Source organism: Boleophthalmus pectinirostris, unplaced genomic scaffold (genome assembly GCF_026225935.1).
Source record: "Boleophthalmus pectinirostris isolate CB_2022bp ecotype Guang Dong unplaced genomic scaffold, ASM2622593v1 HiC_scaffold_8, whole genome shotgun sequence".
NCBI classification, from domain to species: domain Eukaryota; kingdom Metazoa; phylum Chordata; class Actinopteri; order Gobiiformes; family Gobiidae; genus Boleophthalmus; species Boleophthalmus pectinirostris.
The window spans coordinates 37,603,749-37,630,833 of record NW_026571515.1 but is presented as its reverse complement, the minus strand read 5'-3'; the positions used below and the strand labels follow the sequence as shown (position 1 = coordinate 37,630,833).

Below are 27,085 nucleotides of genomic sequence, written 5' to 3'. Positions count from 1 at the left end.
AAGAAATCTACTTTTGCTAATGTGACTCTACTTCAGTTTTTTTTACAGCTGTGAAGGAAGAAGTTGTATCTGTAATTCAAAATCCTTGTGATGTTATTTTGTGCTTGATTAATTGGGCAAATGGGATCATTTTTGCAATAGCTTTTATCAAGATGATCAGCAAGCGTATATCAAAATGAAATTCAACCATGGGAACTATTTGGTCCTCACACAGATTTGATCTCAGTCGCATCTGTAATGAGAAATCCTGGAAAGGACTTTGTAACCTTATAATGTTCTTCAAGAAATTAAGCTTGGTCTCTTACACAAATCTTATGGGAATTGTTCTGTACTGTTTAAAGGTGTATTGTGTAACTTTTCTGCTGGAGGGTCTGCCAAATGCTTTTCTCCATGTTGTGAGATGTTATTGCTTTGTCTGGAAAGTGAACTGGTGTGGTATAGGATTTTGACCTCGTGGTGAGGTGAGGGTCAGAATCCTATTATGGTATGTTGACCCCTCTATAGAATATTGACCCCCCCTATGAAAATCTATATTTTTATTATAACATAACAAGGTTGTTATTCTTACAAACCATTGCCTAAATTGACATTATGATTAAGGATTATCTGAGCATAGCAAACTAAAAACCATAACAATGTAAAATACAATATAAAAAGTGACAAGAATGCTATGCAATTAAAACAATACGTTACATTTACAAGTCCAAGTTATTATCCATCAAAACATTCCTTAAAATACCTTAAAAGAAAGTGAATATGTAGCAATATATAATAAAACTAAATGACATGTGAAATAATGATAATATAAGTAACTACTAAAGAAAAAAGTAAGTGGAGTCAAAATCCTATGGGGGGGGGTCACTTTACTATAGCGGTATGTTGACCCCGGGGTAAATATACTATGGGGGTCAAAATACTATCTAACACTGTATTGAATTGATTCAAATATATCGTATTGAATCGAAAGTGCACTGTATTGAGATATGTATCGTATCGTGGCCTATGCATCGAGGTATGTATCGTATCGGCAACTTCTTACTGATACCCAGCTCTAGTTGTAACGTTGTTTCCTCATCACAAACATTATGTTTTGTTCCATTCACACGTTTAACACACAAACCCTGCAAATTTAGGCTGAGCTCTTCTCTTAAACAGAAAACTGCTCCACTGTATTTTTAAACTCCATACACCTTGACTAGAATCATTTGGATGCCTTCAAATTCTTTGTTATGGTTCAGGAATAGCTAAACAAATAGAGGGGACAACATTGACATGATTCTTTGCTCCATTTCAGCACAGAAAGCATGAAGAAATTATGTTGTTAAGCACTTTAAAATCTTAGTTCTTAGGATTGTCAAGGCAATCAGAAACAAGAGGAACTACCACACGCAGGATCTTCGCTTGACGACCAATGAGGAGCCATGTGCCATGTCTGATGAGAGAGACAGGAATAATCTCACAGCTGTAATCAGTTCTGGCTCGGGGGTAGTGCAGTGAAGTTTAAGTAACAAGAGACTGTTTGGACTATTTTACCTGTTACATACAGTCAAAATTGAATGTATACTGTATGTAAGCCCCCTTTGCCTAATGAAGTAAGTTGCAACTCACAGCTGACCACCATCAAACCTTGCCTAAACCAGACAGACCAGCATTCACTCAAACTTACAAAGAGAAATTTAGAGAAATTATTCAAACAGAGAAGAGACCACAACTGATGTGATCAAAACATTTTATTTTTAAGCCTGGAAGTGTCAGTCTGCGAGGAGGGTTGGTTGTTTGCATATTTGACAAAGTGACAACAATGCAACTTTGTTTTGAGAAAACTCAAGAACAAGAATTCTGTTTTTTTGAAAATGAAAAAATAATAAGATATAGTGTTGAACATACCAATAAAGGTGGACCAGAGTTTTGGTCTGAGATAACTGTCCAGCACAGGATATGAATGTTGCACCCACAAAATAACAATAAGTTCAAATATTTGTGCAGAGAAACACAAATCTATTACAGAAATCTTTTTTAATTGATGAACTGTTTCTTTTACAAAATATTATATTATTATTAAGAACCTGAAACTTTAAGAAAAATGCAATTTCAACACAATGTTTTAACATGAACTTGTATGTAAACAGGAATAAGTCAATTTTTCTTGGAAAATCCTGCACTCGGCTCCACTTTTCTCATGTTGGGACATTTTTCTGATGAGGGTGTCACAGTCAAAACGATCGTCCTTTAAGACCACGTACAGAGACGCTGGAGACGCTGCTGTGATAAACACCACAGAAAATTAACAATATTTTAATAGAAAATATAATTACAATATTTTTGTAGAAAGTCAGCTGAAGACCAGATTAAAGGTCTTGGAGGGCCGAATCTGGCCCCCGGGCCTTATGTTTGACCCCTGTGCTCTATAATGATTAAGTGCTTACCGGTCATCTGTGCTGCTTTGAGGGCTGCTCTTGGAGCTTTTGAAGGTTGGCTGGTAATCCACTTCAGAGGTTATTGGCCAGGGTCGTTGGCCTATCCCTCTAGGTTGCTGTAAGCCTGCTCTCTGCTCCTCCTCTGAAAGCATCTGACAGAGGTTTATCATCATAGTAATTTGTCTCTTTTCACTCAAAACATTATTTAATGTAAATGTTCTGTTACAAGAAGTAAAAAGTTATCTGGTGTTAATAGAGTGTATTCTGTGTTATTGGCAATTATCTATAGCAGAACAATAGGTTAAGAGTACTAGACATACAGAAACCAGTGTGCGTAAGACAGCCTCATCATGTTGAGTCCAGAACTTTGAAGGACATTTTAGCCTTTTCATGAAAAGATTTTGCCATTTCTGCCTGAGCTCAGATACCAGTCCTGCTGCCTGAGGAGAAACATTACATCAAAATACAAATAAACTCAAATAAAATACCTAGATAACAAATAGATTACAACAAATGTAAAAAGTAAAACTGAAAGTGGATTTTACTTCTATGTCCAACTGAAAAACAAGGCAGTCATCAACCTTCATCTCCGCCAGCTCCTCTGAGTCACTGTCACTGTCACTTGTGACATTAACTGAACCATCTACAAGGCAAACCATGAGTGAATCAGGACATTCTACACAGTTGCTGAGTTCATGTAGATGTTAACCATTATGTTTGTTATGTCTTCCAGATTACCTTTTAAAGAGGCAGGTTCATGCAGGGCAGAGCTTGAGAATTTTGTAGAACCACAAAAAATAGCAATAGTGACAGGGGTCACCATAGAGCAACAGCGAACACTGGCCCTTCTTCGGCCTCTTCTCATCTCATCGAATATGAGCCAGTCTGTTGGAAGCATCTGTGCCTTCTTGGTTGAGAGACCCTGAAGATAATAATAAATAGTTGTTTTAAAACTAACTAAAAAAGGAGCAGCAGACCTCACACATCAATGTGCAGACCTTGCAAAAAGTTAACTATTGTATACAATGTTTGGTTGCATACTGACTGAAAAACCTGAATATATTCAAAATTATATTCAAAAGGTTAAAAGTGTCTTACCTCTTTTAACTGGGTCTGGCTTAAAATTGACGTTGCATGGAACTGAACCTTTTTCTCTTTGCTGCTAGACATGAGAGAGGCTTCCCTGTTAATATGGACAAGGTTTGGATACATCCCAGCCACTAGTGCTGCCTTTACCACCGCCCAGTTCTCAGAGTTCAGATTTACATCTCGAATGTTATTACCACCTCGTGCCCGAACAAAACCTAAAATAAAAAAAAATTGTGTTGCTGTTGTATGAATCTTCTGTATAGGAATAGCCCCTTACCAATGGCACGCAGCTGTCCCAGCAACTGTGTTCTCATTTCCAGTATCATATCCAGAGTTGCCCGAGAAAGAAAGTTCTTTTCACAAAAGGATCGTTCCCAGCCTTCACTACGAGCTTTTTGCCAAGCCTGAAAAACAAAACAAAAAAACTATTGTAATTTTTGTAGCGTTTCAAAAAATACTTTTTTTCCGCTGAGTATCAACCTGAAAGGCTCGGAGCAGGGCCATGTGGTCACTGAAGGTGCCTGAGGTAAAGCCTTTGCGACACAGTAGAGCAGCTCTCCTTTGAGAGCCCTGGGCAGGTAGTATAAAAGGGTCTCGATAGGCAAGGGTGCAGGCGATGGTGAGGATGGGGTCCAGGCACTTCAGCACCACAGCACAGAGAACCATTTTGCCCAGATGTGGCTCTATGGGCAAATCGGCCAAATGGGAGCCCAAATCGGTGAGATCTTCATGTTGGTCCAGTGCATCTATGGCCTGTGAAAAGGAGGAGGAAACAGCATTACAAAAGTTGTACAGCTGGAATCATGTGGACACAAGTTACCTTGAGGATCTGCACAGCATTTTGTATAGCATGTGCTGGTGGAGGCTGTGGAGCTTTAGACAAGAATTTGGCCAATGGGCAAGAGGCAGGAGATAGCAGTTTGGTCTGCAGACACAACTTCTTTAAACACAGATTACATAATTGTAAAGGTAGTTTTTAAAATGTATGCTGTAGTCATCTACTGGTCAGGTTTAAGTGCATTCCTGCACTGGAGCACCTGTAGAGGCATCTGTAACAGCTGGGGGACCTGAAACTCCTGCATGGTGTTGAAACGGACTCGGCTGAACAGATGAAAGCAGATTCCCGATCTACAGCGTCCAGCTCTGTTGACATGTCAATTTATGAATAAAGCACATTTTTTATAATTTATTTATAGTGAGATAAGTAATATGTGCATGTATTTACCTTCCTTTTCGTTGAAGTGCACTCGCTTTTGAGACCCAAACAGTCTTCAGCATTGATACATGACTCAGAGAATCATAGGATTTCTACAGCAAGAAATAATTCTCAATTCAATTTAACAACCAAATGAAACATCATTAATTATGAACAGAGGTAACTGAAGTAGTCAAATATTATATGCAAGTAAGAGTACCATTACTTCAAATAATACTCAAGTACAAAGTAGTGGTCCAAGAAATGATTCAGGTAAGAGTAAAAAAGTATTTGGGAAAACTACCACTCAAGCAAAAGTAACTTAAACAGTTGGGATGTAGCATCTGATGTAGATCTTGGAAGTTAATATAATTAGAAGGAAAAACTCTAAATAATACTCAATGTCTGGTATTTCCAGATAATCTACACAAAAATTTGAAAAGCTACATTATAAGGAGCAGTAAAAGAAACAGAAATATTCCATTTTAATATTGTCTCAATAAAGCTTTTGTCACTAGTAAACTTACTTGCAGTGGGAAGAGAAACTAAAACCTTTACTTAAGTAAGAGTACTGCAGCTAGAAAAGCAAAATTCATTTAGAAAGTTACTCAAGTAAATGTAACTGAGTAAATGTAACTACCTACATCTCATTATCAAGTATTTTTCCCTTACCTCCTTGACTTTTCCAGAGTCAATGACAAAGACAACATCATTGATAGTGATGCTTGTTTCTGCGATGTTTGTTGAGAGGATCTAGAAAAAGGGTTGTCACTTGTCACGGTTCAAAGCATAGCTCTAATCAATACTTGCAAACAAACAGCTCACAATTTTTCTAACACCAGGTGGCGATGTCTTCATGGCTTTTTTCTGATCAGAATTTTGCATATCTGAATGTAGGGTGAACACCTGATATCTGCATTTATAAACACACATTGCTATGTTATGTGCAGATACAATGAAGAAATGAGCTGCCCTTTATAGAATAACAAAAACAGCTGCTGTAAACTTTAATGAAACGTTACCTTTCAGAGAGAGTTGAAAACCTTTTGTCATCAAAGTAAATGCGATCCCTGAGTGCCACAATCTCATCATATCCAGGGAGAAAAATAAGAACAGCACCTACGACATGACAAAATATTATGAATACAAAGCAATTTACTCCAAATCTTTGTAGTGGAAAAAATTAACTTACATTGTACACAGTCTGAGAAAAGAAAGGTCATCATTATCTTACCTTCAGCGGTGGTGGTACAGATGTGATGCAGAAGGGTCAGAATGAGGTCCAGATCTACATACTCATCGTCAAAGCTGTGGTGATACAGCTCGAGCAGCTCCTGGTCCTCTAGGCTCAGCTCTCCACTAGCACACTGCAGTAGAGCAGTTTCATCTGTCTGATTTACTCTTCCAAGAGGGCTGGAATAACAAGTGTAACAATGAACTGATTAACTGATTCTAATGTACTGTGAATAATTGAATGCAACAGAAAGAGAAATCTTACATTGATGACTGGAGTAGATTCACTGCATCCATCTGGTTAAAGTGCACGGCAAAGTCCAATGCAGACCTGAACACAGATAAAAAAGGTTGGCATTCCAATGTGACAAGTTGTGTATCTCATGACCATAAAAAAAAAAATTACTTACCAACCATTGGATGCCTTTATGTTCATATCAGCCCCCATGCTCAAGAGTTGTTCCATCTGCTCAATACATCCTCGACCAGCTGCCACCATTAGAGTGGTAACACCGGTCTCACTGTGGGTATAATCGACTAAATTTGGAAATAATCAGGTTGAAACTGTAAATAAAAATAAATAAGTAATAAAAATAATAACATAAATATACTAATTTTAAATATAAACATAATATAATATATCATAACATAACATAACATAATATAATATAATATGCAAGCTTAGACGTACCATTTACATTCTCATAGAGAATTAGATAAAAAATTTGGGTAAAAGCATCTTGATTTTCACCAAGAAAGATGTTGGAAATGCACATGTCCATCTCAGTCATCAGCCTTGGCTCAAGGACATCTATGCCATTCTCTTCCTGTATAAAACATACAAAAAAAATTGACAACAAATATATTATAATAATACAGTAAATTTGAAATACTGCACTTTGATTAGTCTCTGCTACAATGTGTCCAACTTACTGATTTCCACAGGGTGCTGCCTTCTTTGTTTGGGTGACTACGGCTTAGTACTAACTCAGACACAGCTACATTCAGAGCCTCAACAGAACTGCTCTGCACAACTTTACACCACTCTGTCAAAACCTTCTCTTTAATTTCTTCTGTAAAAGATCAAACATGGGTTGTGAGACTAGTGGTTACTATTGCTGAATTCTGTTAGCATCATGTTGCTTATAGCAGTGCTAAGTCCTCTTCCAACCATTTGCCAGTACATCAGACTGAATCCCAAATATGGTAGAAAATAATTCCATAAATACACAGCTATAGAGATAATATAATATGGAACAAATATGTATTACTTTTCTCTTTTTCCTCCTTGTACTTCTTCATGTCTTTAACTTTGTAACCAGTCATCTTCAGAATATCTTCCAAAAAAAGTTCCTTCACTTCGAACTGCCTTCCTTTGACTAGAATAAAAAAGCAGATCTGATTACTACCATATCAATACCCTGTTATGAATTATAGAAATATAACAGTGCTCACTGTGGAGGACAGGGCAGGACCCAAAGTACTGAAGAAACAGGTCTATATCCAGAGCAGCACTGATGAGGATCAGTTTTAGAGTGGGAACCTTCTGAAGCATGTCTCGCATCTTTGTCAACAGGAGATCTGTCAGACCATCACGTTCATGCACTTCATCCTGTAAAGAGCAGCAGTTTACCTTTTGGCCATTAAACTAGCTAGTGCTTACCAGTAGGGTGATCATACTAATCATTGTATCAAATCAAATAATTAGTAACCATATTAATAATTGCATACTACAATAATACCTGCTATTATCTTGTGTTGCAATTATGCTATATATCTTTTCTGTGATCGTTATTGTATCAAACTCTATATTGAGACATCAAAATTCAAGTTTGAAATTATGACAACTCTACTCACCACTATCACATGTGTGACTGATGTCAAACTGGCATCTCCAGCCATCAAAGTCCTGAGAAACACTCCACTTGTACAGAAAGTCAAAAGTGTCTTGGGAGAAACCCTAAAATCAGATTGTCTTTTTTATATTTATTTTGCCTAATAAAAAGGAGAGGTCAAAAACTGGAACTCCTAGAAATCGCTAAACAATGATACATGACTTTCAATAGCTTCATTTGCATTTACCTGCTCTCAAGTCTGATGTAATAACCAACAGTTTGCCCCACACTCTCTCCTCTTTCTGCTGCTACCCTCTCGGCCACAGCGATGGCGGCCAGGCGTCTGGGTTGTTTGCAAAAGATCCTGCAGGGCTCTCCCCTTCTAGTGCAGTCATCAAGAAGGAACTGGGGAATCTGGATGAAAACATAGCATTAAATTGGCTTTGTGTTAACAGGACTGGTGGCACACTTTGATTCAAACAAAGCAAAATATTGGCAAAAATGTGGTATTCAGTAACACTGGGTTTACCTGTGTAGTTTTACCAGAGCCGGTCTCTCCCACTACCAGAATGACACGGTTTTCTGTGTTAAGCTGCACAATCTCCTCTCGTTTTTGGTACACTGGCAGAGAGCACCTGAAATTGTCAATATCTGTGCGATTTCTTTTTCTGGGCACCATAGGAATGCCATTGTTTAAACATCCACTTGCTCTATTTTTGTCACAACCACCTACAATAATAACAAAACATAGTAAAAAAATGCACTGACTGTGGATTCAAATCAGAAGGGATTTGATGACCTACCAGCTTCAATGGCCATCCTCAGACTGCTGTTACTGCTTAAATGAAGGTCTGTGAGCTCTTTGCTGGTGATGGGAAATCTCTGATGCAGGCTCGAAATCAAGCACAAAGTGTTGTGAGAAAGGGTGAGAGGCACTGTTCGATGTTTTTCTGAACCATCAGTTTTTCTGATAGTAATATATCGATGTAATCCTTTCCTGAATTTAAACATTTCAAAAACAAGTTAAATTTGAGTACACACTCTTTCAATAAAAATAGTATATTCTCAACCTACCCTATGCTTTTAGAGATGTACCCCAGAGACTGGGCTAAGCGACGAATGAAGGCCCTTTCTGTACTTGAAAATACCGAGGGAAATTCCATCTCTGTTTATTCAGAAAAAGTATCATATACTGTTTTCAATACAGTTCCAATAATTGACAATGATGTACAGCTTTATTTCACACCTTTCTGGTCACTGGAGCGAAACCTCTCCAAAGCGAGGTTCACAGCTAGTGTCACGTCTTCATCGAGGTCAGTGTCTTTGAGTCTACTGGACACACATCCCCTCTTTGGTGTGCTTTGGCCTTTCGCCGGTGTTTTGGAGGACACACCAGTATGGAACATTCTGGGAAAATGATTAGATGATTTAACACAATTCTATCACGTTATAAATGAGTACATTTACATGCACATCAGTATCCCGGTTATCATCGGGTTTTTTGAGTATCCCGTTTTCTTCATGGTGCATGTATATGTAGTATCCCAGTTTCAGTATCCCGAAAAAGCCAGTATCCCGGTCATGAGAAACCGGGATACTAGCTGGTATATTCTGATAGTAACTGGGATACTGTGGCATGTACACGCAGTATCCCAAATACTACAACATAAAGTTGAGTGCGCATGCGTCCGAAAGACAAACACTTTTCAGTCTTTTCACCACAACAATAGTGACATAAATAAAATGCCCAGCATAAATAAAGTGACCATACATGAGTGAAATGACTGGGTTTTCAGTACCGTTCATTGGGGGCATTAAACTGAGCGTCTCTCTTAGCGTCTGTGACTCAGAAGGAGCGAGACACAAACAGTTGGTCAGTCTGCAACGTACCGAAGCACAAATGCGCATTTAACAATGACTTGTACAAGAAATTGTCCGTTTTCCGTCCCGGTTGGGACAAGTGGGAGACCATGTGCACAGGTTGTGAGGTGAGAGTACAGTGTTCCCTCGTTTATCGTGGGGGTTACGCTCTTAAAATAACCCACGATAGGTGAAATCCACGGAGTAGTCAACTTTATACTTTACAATTATTCTATCTGTGTTAAGGCTGTAAAACCCCTCAGCACAAACTTTATACACTTTTCTCAGACAGGACAGGTGCAACCCTTTTTACTTCCTTCTTGAAACTTGTTGCTGCTGTCGTCCTTGTGTTATTTTCCTCCTTCTTTATGTAACGAACTGAAGATTCATTTATTCCGTAATGGAGCCGACAGCGCAGAGTCCTGCACGGGTCCATTTTTGGAGACCCCCAGTACAACACCGCAGTACAGGACCACACCTGCCCGTTAACCCGAGATTATATCAAACTTTTGCGCTGCCTACACCACAGACTGAACCAAGACTAAACCAGGACTAACCCAGGACTGATCCCAGGACTGAAGAGGAGGACTAATCCACGACTGAACTAGGACTAAAACAGGACTAAACCAGAACTGAACCAGAACTGAAACAGGACTCACCGTCAGAACGGGCTCGAAGGTGACCACAGGAGAAAGGACCGGCTCAGCTCCGCGCCTCACGGAGTTAAACGCGGGAATTGCGTTAAACGCGGGAATTGCCTGATCGCGCTTTGTGGACAAACTGCTCGGCGTTTTCTCTCTTAAGTCCAAGATTAGTCCTGGTTTAGACCTGGTTTAGTCCTGACCCACCCGTGTGTAATTACTACCCGCTTGTAATACACAATACGCGTTCATAGATGTCCCCCCCCAAAAAAGGTGTCCGGGTTTTCACAAACGGAAATATGGTCACCCTATGTTTACGCACTCATTTTAGTACATTTCCTAACCACACAACTCAAAAATATGTAAACTGAATAACAGTATTTTAATAGAGTACTTGTCACCGGACTGGGTTCGTCGCTTTCACTATTCTCATTTTGTTAACGAAAGCTAGAAGCTATAATCCATCATGTCTACTGTGTTAGCTAGGCAAAATTTATTGACCTAGACATGGCCAACATATCGGTTAGATAGATTTGGCAAGGTACAAACACTGCTTAAGTATATGTGTGGAGAGAAAGAGACCTTATTGTTGTTTTAGTCTTTGTAGATTTGTTGTTCCATCAAAGACGCGCCCTGACTCTGGACTCCGGTCTGTTTCGTTTGCCGCCAACGAAGACTGCACTTCCGTTACAAAATAAAAGTATATCACTTTTATTTTGTTACGGAAGTGCAGTCTTAAAGACCATGGAAATATTTTTCACACATCACAAACCGATTATTTTTATTAACACGAGACATTAGATAGAATAACCACCAATAACACAGAATAATCATCATGGTCCAGAGTGAAATTTTATTTTGTCGTCTTCACAATAACATGATATGTGTGACATATGAAAAAGTCACAAAAAATAATAACAAATATTAACATAAACAGCTTTTTTCTCATGTAGATCTGTGGTGAGCTAAAGTCCATCAATTTTAAGGCAACTACTGTAGTAAAACTAAAAGAAGACAAGAGGACATAGAAAAAAGATACATTTATTAAACATTAACAAAAGCAATCTTATTTTATACACAGTGCAGCTTTTCTGGTACAACATAATCAGAAAACAAATGAAAAAGGAATCTAGCTGTAGGCAAATATGAAGATAATGGCTGAAACTTTGGTGGATGGATTTTGTATTATAATATGGCAATAATGAATGAATTCATTATTTAGTAAAGGCAAACAGCCTTTGGTGAATAAAGAATCAACTTGCACCATTTTGTGAGCATGAATGATAAGCACACATCTGAATTTAAAAGTGTACAAGCACATGGCTAGTAGGTCTGAGCAGCATTTTAAACATTAGAAATGTTCATGTAGAATAAAACCACATCACATGTTCATCTACCATAAAGATTTTCCCCAATAAAAGCAAAAAAACAAAAAACAAAAAAAAAACATAATTTTGAGTAAAATAATAATATAAAACTAATGTACTCTTTATTCTATCTCATTATCCAAGTAAGTGAGGAATGCAGTGCAGAACATGAAAGACAAAAACATCGATCAAGGATCATGCCCAGGTTTACAATTCTGGAGGTCTATTTTACAGAAAATTATTCTTAAACAATGTGTGTTCATTTAAACATGGTAAATCCAGGAACAGTCTTAAAAGCATGGCAAAAGTTGTCTTCATGATTGCCTCTTTGTCAAATGTGAAGTTGAGGCAAGCATTTGATGACAGAAGCTGCTCCGAACACAGGAAGAGGACTCGTGACCACTGGAGTTCAACTGAGCCATATATATAAAAAGAAAACATTGCTGGTTTGTATGCAGGTTGTATTCAAACAAGCAATTAAAATCTACAAAGATTTAAACATTAGGATATCATTATGCATTAAAATGAGCCTGTGTGTCTTTGGCATGCACAAGTGCCATTCTGTCAGTCCATGTTTGTAAGTAAGTAGTAAGTAAAGTTTATTTATATAACACAGACATAGGTCACAAAGTGCTTCACATACAAAAGATAAAAACAGCAGAAGATACATTCATAATAAAATAAAATCAGTCATAGCAGCTCTAAACCTGTGGGGCGGGAACGCTTGTTCAAAGCGAAATGTTTTTAGTTACTTTTTAAAAGCATCTACACTTTCTAGAGAGGTAAGGAGGCAGTTCATTCCAGAGTTTAGGGGAGAAGGCTTGAAAGGATCTGTCATGTCGTGTTTAAAAACTTGTCCGCGGGACCATTAGTAGGCTGGCTGGTAGACCGCAGGCTAGAGACAGAGGTGTACGACTTTATTAGATCTGTGATGTAAGCAGGAGCCTGGCCATGTAGGACCCTAAAGGTCAGCACCAGGATCTTAAAGTGTACGCGAAAAAGAACAGGAGCCCTGTGGAGTGGGTAAGACTGTATTTAGTGGCAGGATAACTATGGCCATTGACATGCACTAGCCTAGCACCAGCAACATCTGCAAATACAAGGACTGGATGTCTCCAACACTCTCGCTAACTAGGAAATGAGGTCCTATGTCCAAAATTTCGGACTGTCCCTTTAAACCTGCAAGCTATACCCTTGTTGGAGAGCTCTAACCGTAGTTTCATGAGGATGACCAATAGATGGTCCTCCAGGGTCAGAGAGCCATGCCCAGCTTCTGCACTGTCTTTATCTACCACCAGGACCCAATAAAAGAGGACACTGGTCAGACCTGTGAAGAACAGGACATGTGCTGCTTTACACTTGAGAGAGTGGCCAAGGAGAACTGTGTACCCCTGACCATTTCTTTTAATTGTTCATTCTCTGCTTTTGGTTTGTTGATGTCCACACGTGATGCACTGTCACACTCTATCTGAAGTTGGTTGTGCTTCTGTTTGAGGTCATCACAGTCAACCTCTGGGACTGTAGATTCTGAAAAATAAATTGAACCGATCAAAACTTTACCATGTCATCCAATTTTTATATGTAATAGACAGTTACATTCTGGGTGATTCATACTATGACAAACAGGATCATAGCCAAATAATTATTCACAACAAATAATTATTATTTTGTATTCCAGTGACTTGGTTATGACAAAACCTTACAGTTGGCTTGAAGTCACCTAGAATGTGGCAGGAAAAAAGATGTTGCCAAAGTTTAGCAATGCAACATAGGAACATTTAGCCCTGGTATATAAGCTAATTATACTTCAATTTGATTGATTATTTATTCACATATTTCACACACATTTATTCACAACATTAATATATGTAGGACTCAATGAATGTGTTTATAAAAGCCGTGATTCTGACCAGCTAACAGGCTTATATGAAGTGATGGCTATATATATATATATACATATATATACATATATATATATATATATATATATATATATATATATATATATATATATATATATATATATATATATATATATATATATATATATATATATATATATATGTGTGTGTGTGTGTGTGTGTGTGTGTGTGTGTGTGTGTGTGTGTGTGTATGTATATATATATATATATATATATATATATAATTTTTAATTTTTTTTTTTTTTTTTTGACAAAACTCGCTCCATAAAAATGAGATGACACAACTTCAGCTTCATTAATTTTACATCTTAATCAGTGGCTCCAGTGTTTTACATAAGTCAGGCTGTACAAAACAAAACAGAACTTCACTGTGGGCCTCATATGCATTTCTGTGAGTATTACATGATTATACAATGGTAGAACGAAGTGGCAAATAAAGGAAAGTTCATTAATAATTGCTAAAAAAAAAAAAAAGGGGGGGATGCAGAATACATTATGAGATTAGCTTTTCAACAGTTAGCATCTGTCCTCCCACAAGTACTGTACTTAAGTATACATTTTAGGTATTTGTACATTACTTAAGTACATTTTAATGTAAATACTTTTTACTTTTACTGAGTTTCTTGGTTTAGTCCTGGTTTGACCTGGTTTAGGCCTGATGTATACTTGTCTTGGTTTGCTTGTGGTTTAATTGTAATATGCTGCACAAACTCAACCTAAGATTCTGTTTCATTGTTAGATCTTGGCCTGTTCTCATGCATAACTCCTGGACTTAGATTCTTTTCCAGACTGAATTTCTACCTTGCCAAAAACCATTTATTTTTCAGCATTCCAGTAATTCAAGTGGATGTTTACTTCCCCAGTGCCAGAGTGAAGTCGTCTCGTTTCTGCAGGTGGAATCAGACTGGTGTTCTGCCCAGTTGTGTAATTACATTGGACACAGCACAGAGATCTCACTGTGGTGAGCAGATACAATCTTTGTTCTCCTCTGGGCTGGACGCCACACAAACACACACACACACACACACACACACACACACACACACACACACACACACACAACACACAACACACACACACAACACACAACACACAACACAGCTGGTACTTTTAAGCAGTCAAAATGAGTTTCCTCTGTAGGGTGGCCAGGCACTACCTTAGAGAAAGGGTGAGGAGTTTGGTCACACAGGAGGAGCTCAGAATAGTGCTGCTGCTCCTCCACATGGAGAGGAGCAGCTGAGGCTTGTCTGTTTTGGATGCCTCCCTGGGGATGTGTTCATGTCCCACCAGAAGGAGGCCGCAAAGAAGACTCAGGACACACTGGAGGGACTATGTCTCTGTGCTGACCAGGGAACAGGAGGTGTGCGTGGAGATAAAAGTCTGTATCTTCACATCGATATAAGGTTCTCTGCATTTGATCTAATGCCACTGGGGTCAAACCTGTGAGGTGCTGGTGTACCCTAATCCAGATTTGGACTTGATGTGCAGAATACTCATTCACAAAAGAAGCACTACATAAATGGAATGCTTTATTATCATTATTACATATTTCTCTCTGCCAGTGTGTGTCTGTAGAAATGCTTTCAGACAGTGAGTGGTAACAGAGCTAACCCCCAATGATTCACACAAACCCTCGTGGACCTGGTACCACATCACATTCTCTATCAAAATTATAGCTTTGTCAGACGTGCGAACTTTAATCCTGTGGAGAAATGACATTGTGAAAAATGTAAGTGGTTTGCCCGTCCGCTCCTATTAAATCTCCTATTAAAGTCCACACTGCAGTCGATACCTGGCAACTGGAACATCTGATTCACTTAAGAGCTCCACTCGCCTGCTGTTGTCAAAACATGTGGGCTTTTGCAGCTATCACAGGATCTGCTACAGGATACGAAATAAAAAACACTTTCTCAATTCTAGTGTTTGAGAAGACGAGGTAATGTTAGGTTAGGAATGGATCAATGGAGGAGGTTAAAGTTTTGGTGCTGTGGGGGAAATGGGGCAAAGAAGATTACAATTATCCTGTCATGATAACATTTAAACTTGATTTCGATACTCAATACAGATACTACAATGATAATAAAAAAACAAAACACAATTTTTTAGACAATAGAATGTGATTTACAGCATTAAATTATAGTACTTTCTTTTCTGTTCCCATGTGGTCTTATATCTGTGTAATCCCACCAAATCCATGGGTGTATAGTAGTCTATGTGCTCTTCTCAGTGTTGCGGAGTAACAGATTACATGTACCGGAGTTACGTAATCAGAGTACAAATTATGAGTAACTGTATTCGTTACAGTTACTGTTTCAGTGAGTGGTAATTGGATTAAAGTTACTTGGTTGAAATAAATGGATTACACTGCAGGATTTTTCAGTTTTCCATTTTGGGCTATTCCCCTTTTTTTTTTTTTTTTTTTGGTAATTCCACTCATTGCCGGACACAAAACCAGGTCTAAACTCAGGTCCAAACCAGGTCTAAACCAGGTCTAAACCAGGTCTAAACCAGGTCTAAACCAGGACTAAACCAGGATTAAACCAGGACTAAAACCAGGTCTAAACCAGGTCCAAACCAGGTCTAAACCAAGTCTAAACCAGGTCTAAACCAGGTCTAAACCAGGACTAAACCAGAACTAAACCAGGACTAAACCAGGACTAAACCAGGTCTAAACCAGGTCCAGGTCCAGGCGCTATATAAATAAACTTGAATTGAATTGAATAAAGTGTAAAGGTCGACTAAATCGCAAAATTTCAGTGTCAGTTGGGTCATTATAAGTTGATGATGTGAAGCTCTTATTGCCATTTTTTGCAAGGTAAAGTTTGGATTTGTATTAGTCTTATATAAATTGCCCCAAATTTCAATATAGTAATACTTAACATCAATGAGTTAAGGTTATTCTTTGTTCCGTCATAGTACTCCATAATGTATGAAAAAAGGAGATCCGTGGCACTCCAATATACTTTGCTATGATTTTATTTCATGTCACACATCCAGCGCGTTTCGACTTATATCTTCATCAGGGAACGTAAAATTCACAGGTGTGTGTTGAAGGTATTTAAATATTCAAGTCACATGAAGACATCGTCACGTGGTACAACTGTGTAAATATACATTTTAGATATATTTAAAAAGGGACAAAGTGATGCATCACAATAATATGAGCGTGCACAAGTCTGGGCACAGGTCAAGATAAAGATTGGATTTGTATTAGTTTTATATGTATTACCCCAAATCTCAATACAGTAATACTTAAACTTTGTGTGGCAAGGTAGCTGATCATGTGGACTACAAAGGTCAGAGGGGAACCAGGTGACTTCCTCTTCCTGAGCAGGCCTAACACACGGCTATTTCTGGTGAGCCAAACAAATGTAATGTTTGTACATTTTAATCTTGTTAGAAAACAGATTTGTAACTTTTGTAAATATAATTTTAAGGGTTTTAACAGTGTAGATTAGAGGTATGCTTTTAACTTTTATCTTATTGTTTAATTTTAGTTTGATGTATTTTATTAACTGCACTGTGTTACAGGCTCAGTGCTGGTTGCCGTTTTTGAGTTTTAGTTTTGATTGTTAATTCATTAAGCTCTGCAGTGGGTGTGGGCTGGAGGTGTCTGGGTGTGGAGGGCCTCACATAGAGGGTGACTTTATTTATAGTTCTTGGTGATGGTGGCACTTGTAATTGGGTGTTTTCAGTTGTGGTAACTGTTTTCTTTGTATTAATCTTGTTTGTTTTCTCACTTTATAGCATGTCTCCTTCACCCCAGCTTTAGGGTGGAGCCTCACCCCTGCAGTAGTATCCTCACCTGTTAAAAGCACCTTTTAATATTTTTGTAAATAAAAGCTGCCGTATGGCTGTTAGACCCACACACTGACTGGCTTGCTTTGTTATTAAAGCTACCTGTAAATTCCAGGTGTTACATTTGTGTGTAGCATCAATGAGTTAAGGTTATTCTTTGTTCCAACATAGTACTTCATAATGTTTGGTTGGCAACCCATTTAAATGAACTTTATGTAAACTGAACTGAAACGTGTAAGGAATACTATTAGTGTTTACAGTGTACTCAAAAAAAAAATCTAAATAACTGATACTGTACTTAATATCAGCTTTACATTAATGTATTTCTGACCAGTAACATGACAAATATGATAATTCTGTAATATCACACGGCAGATCTCTGAAATTCTAATAGACTGTGCCCTATGCTTTATTTTGAAATGACTGTTCTTCTTTCTCATCTCCAGGACTCCATGATCAACTTCAAACTTTCAATGATTTCAGCAACTCGTTCAAGAATTCAGATTTAAAGCCCTTTCTCTGTGTAGTGTCCTCTTCATCTGGTCGAATAAAACCTTGGCTTACAATTGTGCACGTTGTTTAAAATGCCAGAGAAAGACTTTTATAATGAACTACCGATAATAGAATTAAGTCGACTTTCCTGAATAGCGTAATTAGCTGAATCTCGACAGTTATAGCGTAGCTTTTGAATAGGCGAGTTATGAATCTGTTTTACTGCGAATTTGTATTCTTCTGCTGTCTGTTCTTGTGCTTTGTGGTGAAACACTGAAATTTCACCATTAAAGAGGGGCTATTACACTTCCACGGGCTCATGCAGATCTCCATGGCCTCTCTGATCCAGCGCTGGTAATATATTACTTTCAGCACAGATGACCCTGGCGTTGTTCCAGTCCATGATGTGCTCTTGTCTTTTGCAGTGATGGTTTGGCTGATTTCAGATTTCCCTGCTCTCCTTCTTCTTTTATGGCTTTTGTGTATCAGACAGTAGGGGGCATAAGCTTCCTCTACTGCAACTTGTAGCTTGGGACCAGTAGCTCTCCAGCCCCTAACACAGGGATGGGCAATTATTTTTTTTCCATGGGGCCACGTGAGAAACAGAAAATATTGTGGAGGGCCTAAATGCTTAACTCAATTCTGCATAATACAAACTGTATTTCTTTATAAGATGCAGTAAATAACATTGTTTTGATGAGCTGGTCAAACTGGTAAGAGTTTATGTTATGACTAAGCAATGAAAAAGTGATGCTGCCTTACAAAAAATGTCATTTTAGAAAACATCTCTAAAATAAAAGCAATGAGGTAAAATTATAAAATATCTTAATTTTGTTTAAACTTCCTGGGTTCTTTTTAAAGACAATACAGTAAAGCTGCAGCTGCTAGCTGCAAGCCATCTTCAGAATTGTCAGCGGTGTTGGTGGTGTCGGTTCGTATATCAGTTGTTGTTACTTCCTGTAGGCGTGGTCAGGTTTTATTTCTTCCTGTAGGTGTGGTCAGGTTTAATTTCTTCCTGTAGGCGTGGTCAGGTGTTGTTACTTAGGCGTGTAGGTGTGATCGGCCTGATGGACCTGGCAGGTGGTTCAGACTGACCCCGACCCCAGTCGCTCGATGTTCTCTGGAGGAGGGTGTCCTAGATGTGTGAAAGGAGGAACCCAAGAAGTTTAAGTACATAAGAAGACAAAATGAACATCTTTGGCTTAATGTTAATTTTGTAGTTCCAAATTACCTCAAACAGGCCGGTCAGAGTCAACCAAAGGCTGCGTGTGGCCAGGAGCTGTACAATGCCCAGGTCTGCCTTAGTAGCTACTAGCTCACCAAAGGATTTCTGAATTATATATGTGGCAAGTTCGCTGATCATGTGACACTTGTGCCACATAAAGGTCAGAGGTGAAGCAGCTCACTTCCTCTTCCTGAGCAGGCCTAACACAGGGTTATTTCTGGTTTGTATATTTTAATCTTGTTATTAAAAAAAAACAAAAAAAAACTCATTTGTAATGTAAAGCTCTTTACAGTCCAGATTGTGGAGGTATGCTTTTAACTTTGATCGTATTGTTTAATTTTGATTGATGTATTTTTATATTATCTGCTCTGTGTTTACAGGCTCAGTGCTGGTTGCTGTTTTGTTGAGTTTTTAGTTTGAGTTACAGTATTGTCAATCTGTCATAGCTCTGCAGTGGGTGTAGGCGGGAGGTAGCTGGGTGTGGAGGGAGCTCACTTTAGAGGGTGACCTTATTTATAGTTATCGGTGAAAGTGATGGCACTTGTAATTGGGTGTTTTCAGTTGTGGTAACAGTTTTCTTTGTATTAATCTTGTTTATTTTTCACTTGTAGCATGTGTCCTTCACCCCAGCTTTAGGGTGGAGCCTCACCCCTGCAGTGGCATCTTCACCTGTTCCAAATAAATCAACCTTAACGTTTTGTTCAGCCTAGACCCACACACAGACTGGCTTGCTTTTTTATTAAAGGTACCTGTGGATCCTCCGGGTGTTACATATTGTGCTGAATGACTCAAATGTGATGAAGTACCATTGTAAATGTATCATTTTGATGGCTAACTTTGTGCACTAATGAATGGATAAAGGTTTGTGTTTTATAGGTATCTAACTAGGCTTTATGCTCAATTTCCTGTGCCTGCAAAAAATAATAGCTCTTTGGCATTTTCTTTTTGTAAAGATGGCTGACCGAGAGAGAGAGAGAGAGAGAGTGAGGTTGGAGACTCCTGCCCTACTCTCTGGGAAAACGAAGTAAAACGGCCACAAGACGTGATGCTTCTGAGGAAGAATACAGGAAGTAGCTAATGTAAAGCAGGTAAAAAAAACCAAAAGTTTATAACTGAAAACAGAATGAAGCTTTACCAAACATATTTAGATCACCATGTTTTTCTTTGTTTCTTTAATAACTTACATTCACTGAAAACAACCTTAAAAAGATGAATTAGTTTCAGTTTTGTTTAGTTTGTCTCTCTGTCACTCTTCTGCATGGGGGATGTTTTGCAGGGAGCTTCCTGATTATGTAGACTTGTGGGTGGATGATTCAGAAAACAATTTCAGACAGGTTTTTGAATGAAGGGAACAATGATATAACATGGTAGAAAGTTTTTAAAAAAAAGTTGATTTAGCAAAATATGCCTCTTTAAAGGTCCCATATTACGCAAATTGACTCTTGAGAGCTTTAAGCCATATTATACGCGGTTATTCCTCTGGAGGTGTTCCGGGCATGTCCCACCAGAAGGAGGCCCCGGGGAAGACCCAGGACACACTGGAGGGACTATGTTTCTCGGCTGGCCTGGGAACGCCATGGGGTCCAACCCGGAGGAGCTGGAGGAAATATCTGGGGGGAAGGAAGTCTGGGAGTCCCTGCTTAGACTGCTGCCCCCGCGACCTGGTCTCGGATAAGCGGAAGAAAATGGATAGCTAAGCTGTTACCTCCTCGAAACAGACGTGTAGTTGTGTTTTGTATCATTTACACATGTTTGAGTAACCCTTATTACTAGTCTGTCTACATTCCCAAAGCTTAACAATGACCTTTTACCTTTTTTTTATCTCTTCAGTAGAGATTGGCAATTCCAGGTCTGAAATCATCCAAATTATTGTAGTGAAGGTGTAGGAGTTTAAAGACATAGTGGAGCACTTCCTGAGTGTTTTCAGTTTGAGAGAAGAACTCAGCTTAAATATGCAGGGTTTGAGGAAACTACATTATAACATGGATCAGAAAATAATGGTCCTTTTAAGGTCTGTAGATAAATTCCTAAAGTTCTCTGCAAATTCTTCAATGTGGTTGGACAAATATGAAAAAAATAGTGGATTTACGGATCAGTTTCATCATCAGTGCATAGATTTTCCTTTTGTAATACAACTTTGGCCTGATATTTTTAAGTCACATTAACACCACTGCTCGTGTTTCTCTTGTCCATTAGATGCATGCTTGTGTGTATAGCTCCACATTAAGCCGAACTAGAGAACTGGATGTGCCCATATTTCCTGTATAATTACCCAGGCCCACCTCTGCGGCTGCATCCAATTAGTTCCTTGACCAACTCCCCACTGCCCCCTTTAGTCCTCTGCTCTGTCTGAACAAGCCTCAGTATAATGTATTCTGCTCATTCCCATAGCAGAGGGTCTTGCAAGAGAAAATTCCATCCCAATTTATTAGCAACATAATGCCCTATTTATTACCGTAATTTCACTTGGAGCCACACATTTCTGTTCTCCTGGTTCATTCAATGTGCAAGGACTCTGCATAAAACTAAATATGTATTATTATAATTTAGATGCATGTGGCAAATTATTCAGTTTTGGTTGTTTTCAGATTAAAATCCTGTCTCTAAAATGGAGCCAGTATTCTTCTAACGACTAAAGGTAATGCTTCACAATAACTATGCTTTTAGGTTTAAAGGTGCACTATGTCACTTTTTGGTTGGGTGTATGTCACCTGCTTGTTTCTATGGAGATGTCACTGCTCTGCCTGGAATGTTCCACAGACATTGAACAGCTCTGCCTTTACTCAATTACAGGTGGTTTTATAGCTCAAAAGCATGCATTCTGATTGTGAGTGGGGTCACCTCTCCGCAGATCTGACCTGTAACTTGGTCTAGTTTGGTCTCCATGAATATAGAAAAGTTTAATGCCATACTGTGAAACATTCCAAATAAAGCAATAACATAATTTGATGGACCCTCCACCAGAAAAGTTACACAATGTACCTTTAAAAAAAAACACAAATTTCTCTAGGACTCAATTCATCTTGAACAAATGGTTCACTAAGAATGATTCGGGTTTAATAACTAATTAATACCTTAACTCTTTAATAAAGGTGCAATATGTAACATCAACTGCTGATTCCATAGAAACAAAGTTAAAACCATAGTTTGTAACATTTTCCATGGAGATAAGTCTGCCATATTGAGGAAGATTTTTGACCAATCAGGAAAACCCACACACTTTGACATAACTTAACTAAGACGCGTGGGCCTGGAACAGTGTCCTGTGATTGGTGGGTTACTCACTAAGAGAGAAGCATGGTCAGCTTAGATTTCTGCACAAATTCATCTCAGGTCAAATCAGTTACCTTATATATTTTATTCTGAATGGTACAAGCATTTTCAAGAGGAGATGTCTTCCGCATCTGAGAGACACATTATACAAATTAGCAGCTGCGGTTGGACCGTCCCAAGTTTGGACAGAGGACTTTAATGATCTATGGTCCAATTCCAGATCCTTCTGGAGGCAAACAGAATGTAGAAGAGTCTGGCTGCTGCTCAGGAAAGAAGAATATTGACAAAAGAACAATATGTCCATGGAAACGGAGTCAGGTTTGTGGAGATGCAAAGGCACTCACAGAAAGGACGCTTGTTTTCTCCATGTGTCAGTGCAACAGAAAATGAAAAACATACTTTTATGTTTTATATAGTTTATTTTTGGCTGAAATGGTGTGTATGTTGGCTTTCAAAAGTGACTGAGCCTGATTCCTGCTTAATAAAGTTTGTTAATTCATGCTTTATTAAAGTTAATTAAGGTCAATCATTTGTATATTAATAAATAAAATCTTTCAAGAAGATCTATTCAACAAAATTGACTTTTTAGAGCTTTTAACCATGTTATAGTTGTTTCTTCTCATGTGCACTCTCAGAGTTGTATTTCGAGTGATTCATGCATGTTTGAAACATTTTTAATCACTTATTTTCAGTCTTGTCACGTCGTCACTTTGGCACAAAAACTTTACCAATAACTTGATAAAGTCATTGCCTCAAATGCATGGCAACAAAATATGCAGAAAAAAAACTCTTTCTGCAAATTCTTAAAATGCTTAGTAAGGAAATTTAAATAAACCATAATTGACACAGTGTTTTGTTGTGAAACCCAGCGCTGCTGAAGGAGGTAGTATAAAACAACAGTAGAAATGAGGGCAGAATATGCATGAGCCTTATAACACTATGAAGATGTATGACCCCCACAAATCAGCAGCACGCTTTAGTTTCCTGACTCTATTTATCTCCATAATCTGAGGCTTCTTCAATATGGATGCTAATGCTTTCCTCCATTTATCTGCCATTTGTAGTTCCAAGCCGCTCAGAAAAACATGTGACATAAACATACAGTATACAACGGAGAAACTAAAGCGGACTTGTCATCCAATAAGTGTAGTCATTCTGATGGCATACTCTGTTGCTACTCTGTAAAGATTTAAATCCCTACTGCATAACTTTTTGGTCAAGAAATAGAATAGTTTGTTTGGAAGTTGTAGTTTTTTTCAATTTGGGTGTTTTTATTGCACTAAGAAGCGTAGAAGCATGTGTCCTTACTGTGAGCGGGCTTGCACCTCCACAAACCTGACTTATTTTGTCTGCAGTGGCTTGTTTCCATGGAAATTGTTGTTTCTTTGGCTATAACATCCCCCAGTATGACACAAAACCTATCTATCTCCATCCTTACATTGTTAAAGATGCACTCTGTAACTTTTCTAGTGAAAGGCCTGTCTCCTGCTTGTCTTATTATCTTCTTGTGTTATTTCGTTGCTTAAAATCCTCCACTGTATGACATTAAACACACGTTAATTTTCCCTCTGTTACCATGACCTTCCTTAATAAAAAATCTCATTACTCAAAAAGTAAGAGGTTTTTCAACCTAATCTTGTACCATATGGTAGAAAACTATATGAAGCAAATATTCAAACCAGTTTGTTAAGGATATGTAAGTGAGAACCAAGAGTTATCACTGTTTGGATTTATTGCCCAAAAAGTGCTGCATATTTCATTCCCTCCGTTACCGACATGAGTTTTAAAAATTTTTGTGAACAACTTGAAAGAATATCACAGGTTTAACTTTACCCTGTTGGAGTGCTAGCTCTTTCCTACATTCTGATACTTTACTTATTTCAATAGTTCCTCTAGTTTCTGAATAAGAGCTATTTGAATGTAAAAAATCTGCCCGTTTCCCTCCGTTACCACTTGACCGGACCCAACAGCATTATAACATGACTAAAAGCTCAAAAGAGACCATTTTGCGTAATATACCTTTAATCTCGCTGGATTTGATTCTGAAAACATTGTAAACCAGTTGCTTCCTGACACAACTCCTGTTCAGTATTATTAATAGTCATAGAGATGTACTGCTGCATTGTTGAGCTTGGAGCCAGTAAAGAAATAAACTTTTTAATTATGCTGAAACTCCCTGAAGGTGGATACATTTTCACAAGCATTATCAGGCCCACAGGAGCGGACATATTTAATGCAAAGCTGTTTATGCTATAGAAAAATTGTTCTTACCTCAGGGTGGACACGAGCCTAGGCCTGTAATTGACCAAGAAATTATTGCGATAAACGATAATATTGACATTTTGAGACCATTTTCAACTACCGTATTTTCCGGGCTATTAGGCGCTCTGGATTATAAGGCGCACTGTCATTAAATGGGCTATTTTCAAACTTTTTTCACAAATAAACCGCACCAGACTTTAAACGTCAGTGGGACTTTGTTTGGTGCGTTCACGGTGACTCTGGGCTTTGTTCAGTTGTGGCGTGTAGGGAGGGTGCTGTCTGGGACCAAAGGATTGTTGGCGTGTTCGCAGTGACTCAGTTGTTCAGTTGTGGCTCAGAAAGGCACATTGCACTCGCTTTTTCAGTTCGTTCCTCCATTCCATTCCTCGTCCGCGTGGAGTGATGAGTGTGGCTGCGGGTGTTTCTTACGGAAGCCGAGAGGGGTCACAACAAACGCAAACGCTGCACATGAATTAGCCATAACCATGGATCTATTAAAATAACTGGATACAGTATTGCTAGCTTGTAGCTGCCTCAAGTTGACGTAGTGGCCATTCAGTGGTACAGTCGAAAAAATCCCATGGGCCGAGAGAAGATTTTTCTCATAGAGCACAATGTAATCACAAACTGCTCGTGTTCAGCTGACAGGGCACCTACAACTTTCAAAAATGTCGGATTTTGTGGCGATTTTTACCTATTTTTAGATCATGCACTTTTTCTCAGCTCAAAATCCTTCAGTTGTCTTAACAAACGCTTTATAATCATTAGCTTCGGTTTTCTGAGGTGCAGAATTTACTCAGGGACGTCCAGTCAGCGCAACTGTCTGTCCCAGCCCCTGCTGTACTAGAGGTGCACTCACGTTGGGAGTTTTGGGCCGTGTCGTGCTCAGGCGCTGTTACCTGTGGTTCTGTGGCCTGTGTTCACACCTGCGCGGCTGATGGCATCGTTGCACGGCGCTGTTTCTTGCAAACAAAACACACAGCGCTGTGGCACAGTGGAGCTGGCGCTATTGGCAGACAGGGGCCGTCCTGCGGCATCAAGTGTCTTTTGAGTGGTGGGAGTGATGTTGCAGTGCGCGCTCCGTGGTGGGTTTGTGGATGTGGTGGCGGTGCGGGGGAGATTGGTAAGATTTTGTATTATTTGGATTTCATAGATGAGCCTAAATGTTTTAAATGTAATGCACAGGCTTCCGACATAATATCATATTTACAAATTCTAGATTGTGCAGAGTCTCAGGTCTGATCTGATGCTGGTCTGGTTCCTGTTTTGTCCAGTTCATTAAGTATAAATTACACATTCCAAGACCAGACTGTGAAAAGTAAAGTTTTCAACAGTGATGATGAATGATTAGAAAAGTTAATTTAAAAAAAAAAGTTTTGGACATTTTATTTTTCACATTAAGTTCAGCCCACACACACATTCACACACACACACATTCACGACACACATTCACATTCACACATTCACACATTCACACATTCACACACATTCACACACACATTCACGCACACATTCACACACACATTCACACACATTCACACACACTCACACATTCACACACATTCACTCACACATTCACTCACACATTCACTCACACATTCACACACATTCACTCACACATTCACTCACACATTCACACATTCACTCACACATTCACACACATTCACTCACACATTCACACACATCACTCACACACACTCACACATTCACACACATTCACACACATTCACACACATTCACTCACACATTCACTCACACATTCATACGCACATTCACTCACACATTCATACACCAGTGTACGCAGACACTGCGGGTGAGGTGGGTTAGGTGTCTTGCCCAAGGACACAACATTCATCTGTGGGAGCTGGAATCACACCAGCCAACCTGTGGGTCAGTGGATCTGACCACTCAACCAATGATTTTTTTTTATTTTTTTTTTATGTCAAGAGCGGGATTCAAACCGCCAACCAGTGGACGAACGCTCTAACAAACTGAGCTACTGCGGCCCCTGTGAAAAGACGGAACGTTTTTGTTTGTTTTTTTAGCTATTTTTGAGCAATAAAACTGCATGTAATTTAATAAATGTGAAGTAAAGATCTGTTTAATGTCACACTGTGGAACATTCATGTGACGCACCCCCAACCAAAAATCTTTAAGAAGAAATCGAAACTGAAAAGTATTTGAATAAAAATGTGCTTTTTAGTAACTGATATCATTTAAAAAAAAGAACAATTTTGCCTAGTACCAGAGTTAGGAGGCACTTGGAGTGAGACAAAGCGTAGGTTGGGAATCCATTCGCTCTACCCACCTCTGACTAAACTACAGGCTCAAAACATATTTATTTTCTCTTGGGAATAAAAACAGCTTGGCATTGGTAGGCAGGCTGTGTCCAAGGCCTCGCAGACATCAATCACTGTTGAGACTGTCAGATGGAGCGTTTGTGGAGGAGAAGGAACGGCGAATACCAAAAGATCCA

At 38.8% G+C, this 27,085-nt stretch overlaps 1 protein-coding gene and 1 long non-coding RNA gene across 2 annotated transcripts; one reads left to right on the top strand and one right to left on the bottom strand.

Moving 5' to 3' along the window:
- Window positions 1-2,422: 2,422 nt before the first annotated feature.
- On the bottom strand, window positions 2,423-10,926 carry LOC110154624 (3'-5' RNA helicase YTHDC2-like). The gene is made up of 27 exons (XM_055166135.1): window positions 10,853-10,926; window positions 9,016-9,176; window positions 8,844-8,934; window positions 8,573-8,766; window positions 8,299-8,498; window positions 8,017-8,183; window positions 7,792-7,894; window positions 7,390-7,546; window positions 7,206-7,313; window positions 6,868-7,007; window positions 6,626-6,761; window positions 6,345-6,471; window positions 6,200-6,265; window positions 5,936-6,114; window positions 5,724-5,820; window positions 5,527-5,614; window positions 5,374-5,454; window positions 4,732-4,814; window positions 4,544-4,649; window positions 4,327-4,446; window positions 3,987-4,259; window positions 3,784-3,910; window positions 3,516-3,721; window positions 3,156-3,339; window positions 2,963-3,060; window positions 2,738-2,857; window positions 2,423-2,569 (listed from the first exon to the last, which is right to left on the bottom strand). The coding sequence occupies exons 2-27, from the start codon at window positions 9,173-9,175 to the stop codon at window positions 2,423-2,425; spliced, it is 3,558 nt and encodes a 1,185-aa protein (XP_055022110.1). The 5' UTR covers window position 9,176; window positions 10,853-10,926.
- Window positions 10,927-19,748: 8,822 nt separating this feature from the next.
- LOC129412260 (uncharacterized) lies at window positions 19,749-21,704 on the top strand. Its single transcript, XR_008633637.1, has 3 exons — window positions 19,749-19,819; window positions 20,028-20,162; window positions 21,663-21,704. It is a non-coding gene; the product is annotated as an uncharacterized LOC129412260 (long non-coding RNA).
- Window positions 21,705-27,085: the final 5,381 nt, after the last annotated feature.

Coding starts and splice junctions, on each gene's coding strand:
- LOC110154624 (XM_055166135.1), bottom strand. CDS start 9,175: ATGTTCCATACTGGTGTGTCCTCCAAAACACCGGCGAAAGGCCAAAGC. Junction 5,821..5,935: donor CTGTACCACCACCGCTGAAG/GTAAGATAATGA, acceptor GTCATGTCGTAG/GTGCTGTTCTTATTTTTCTC. Junction 2,570..2,737: donor TCTTACGCACACTGGTTTCT/GTATGTCTAGTA, acceptor AACCTCTGTCAG/ATGCTTTCAGAGGAGGAGCA.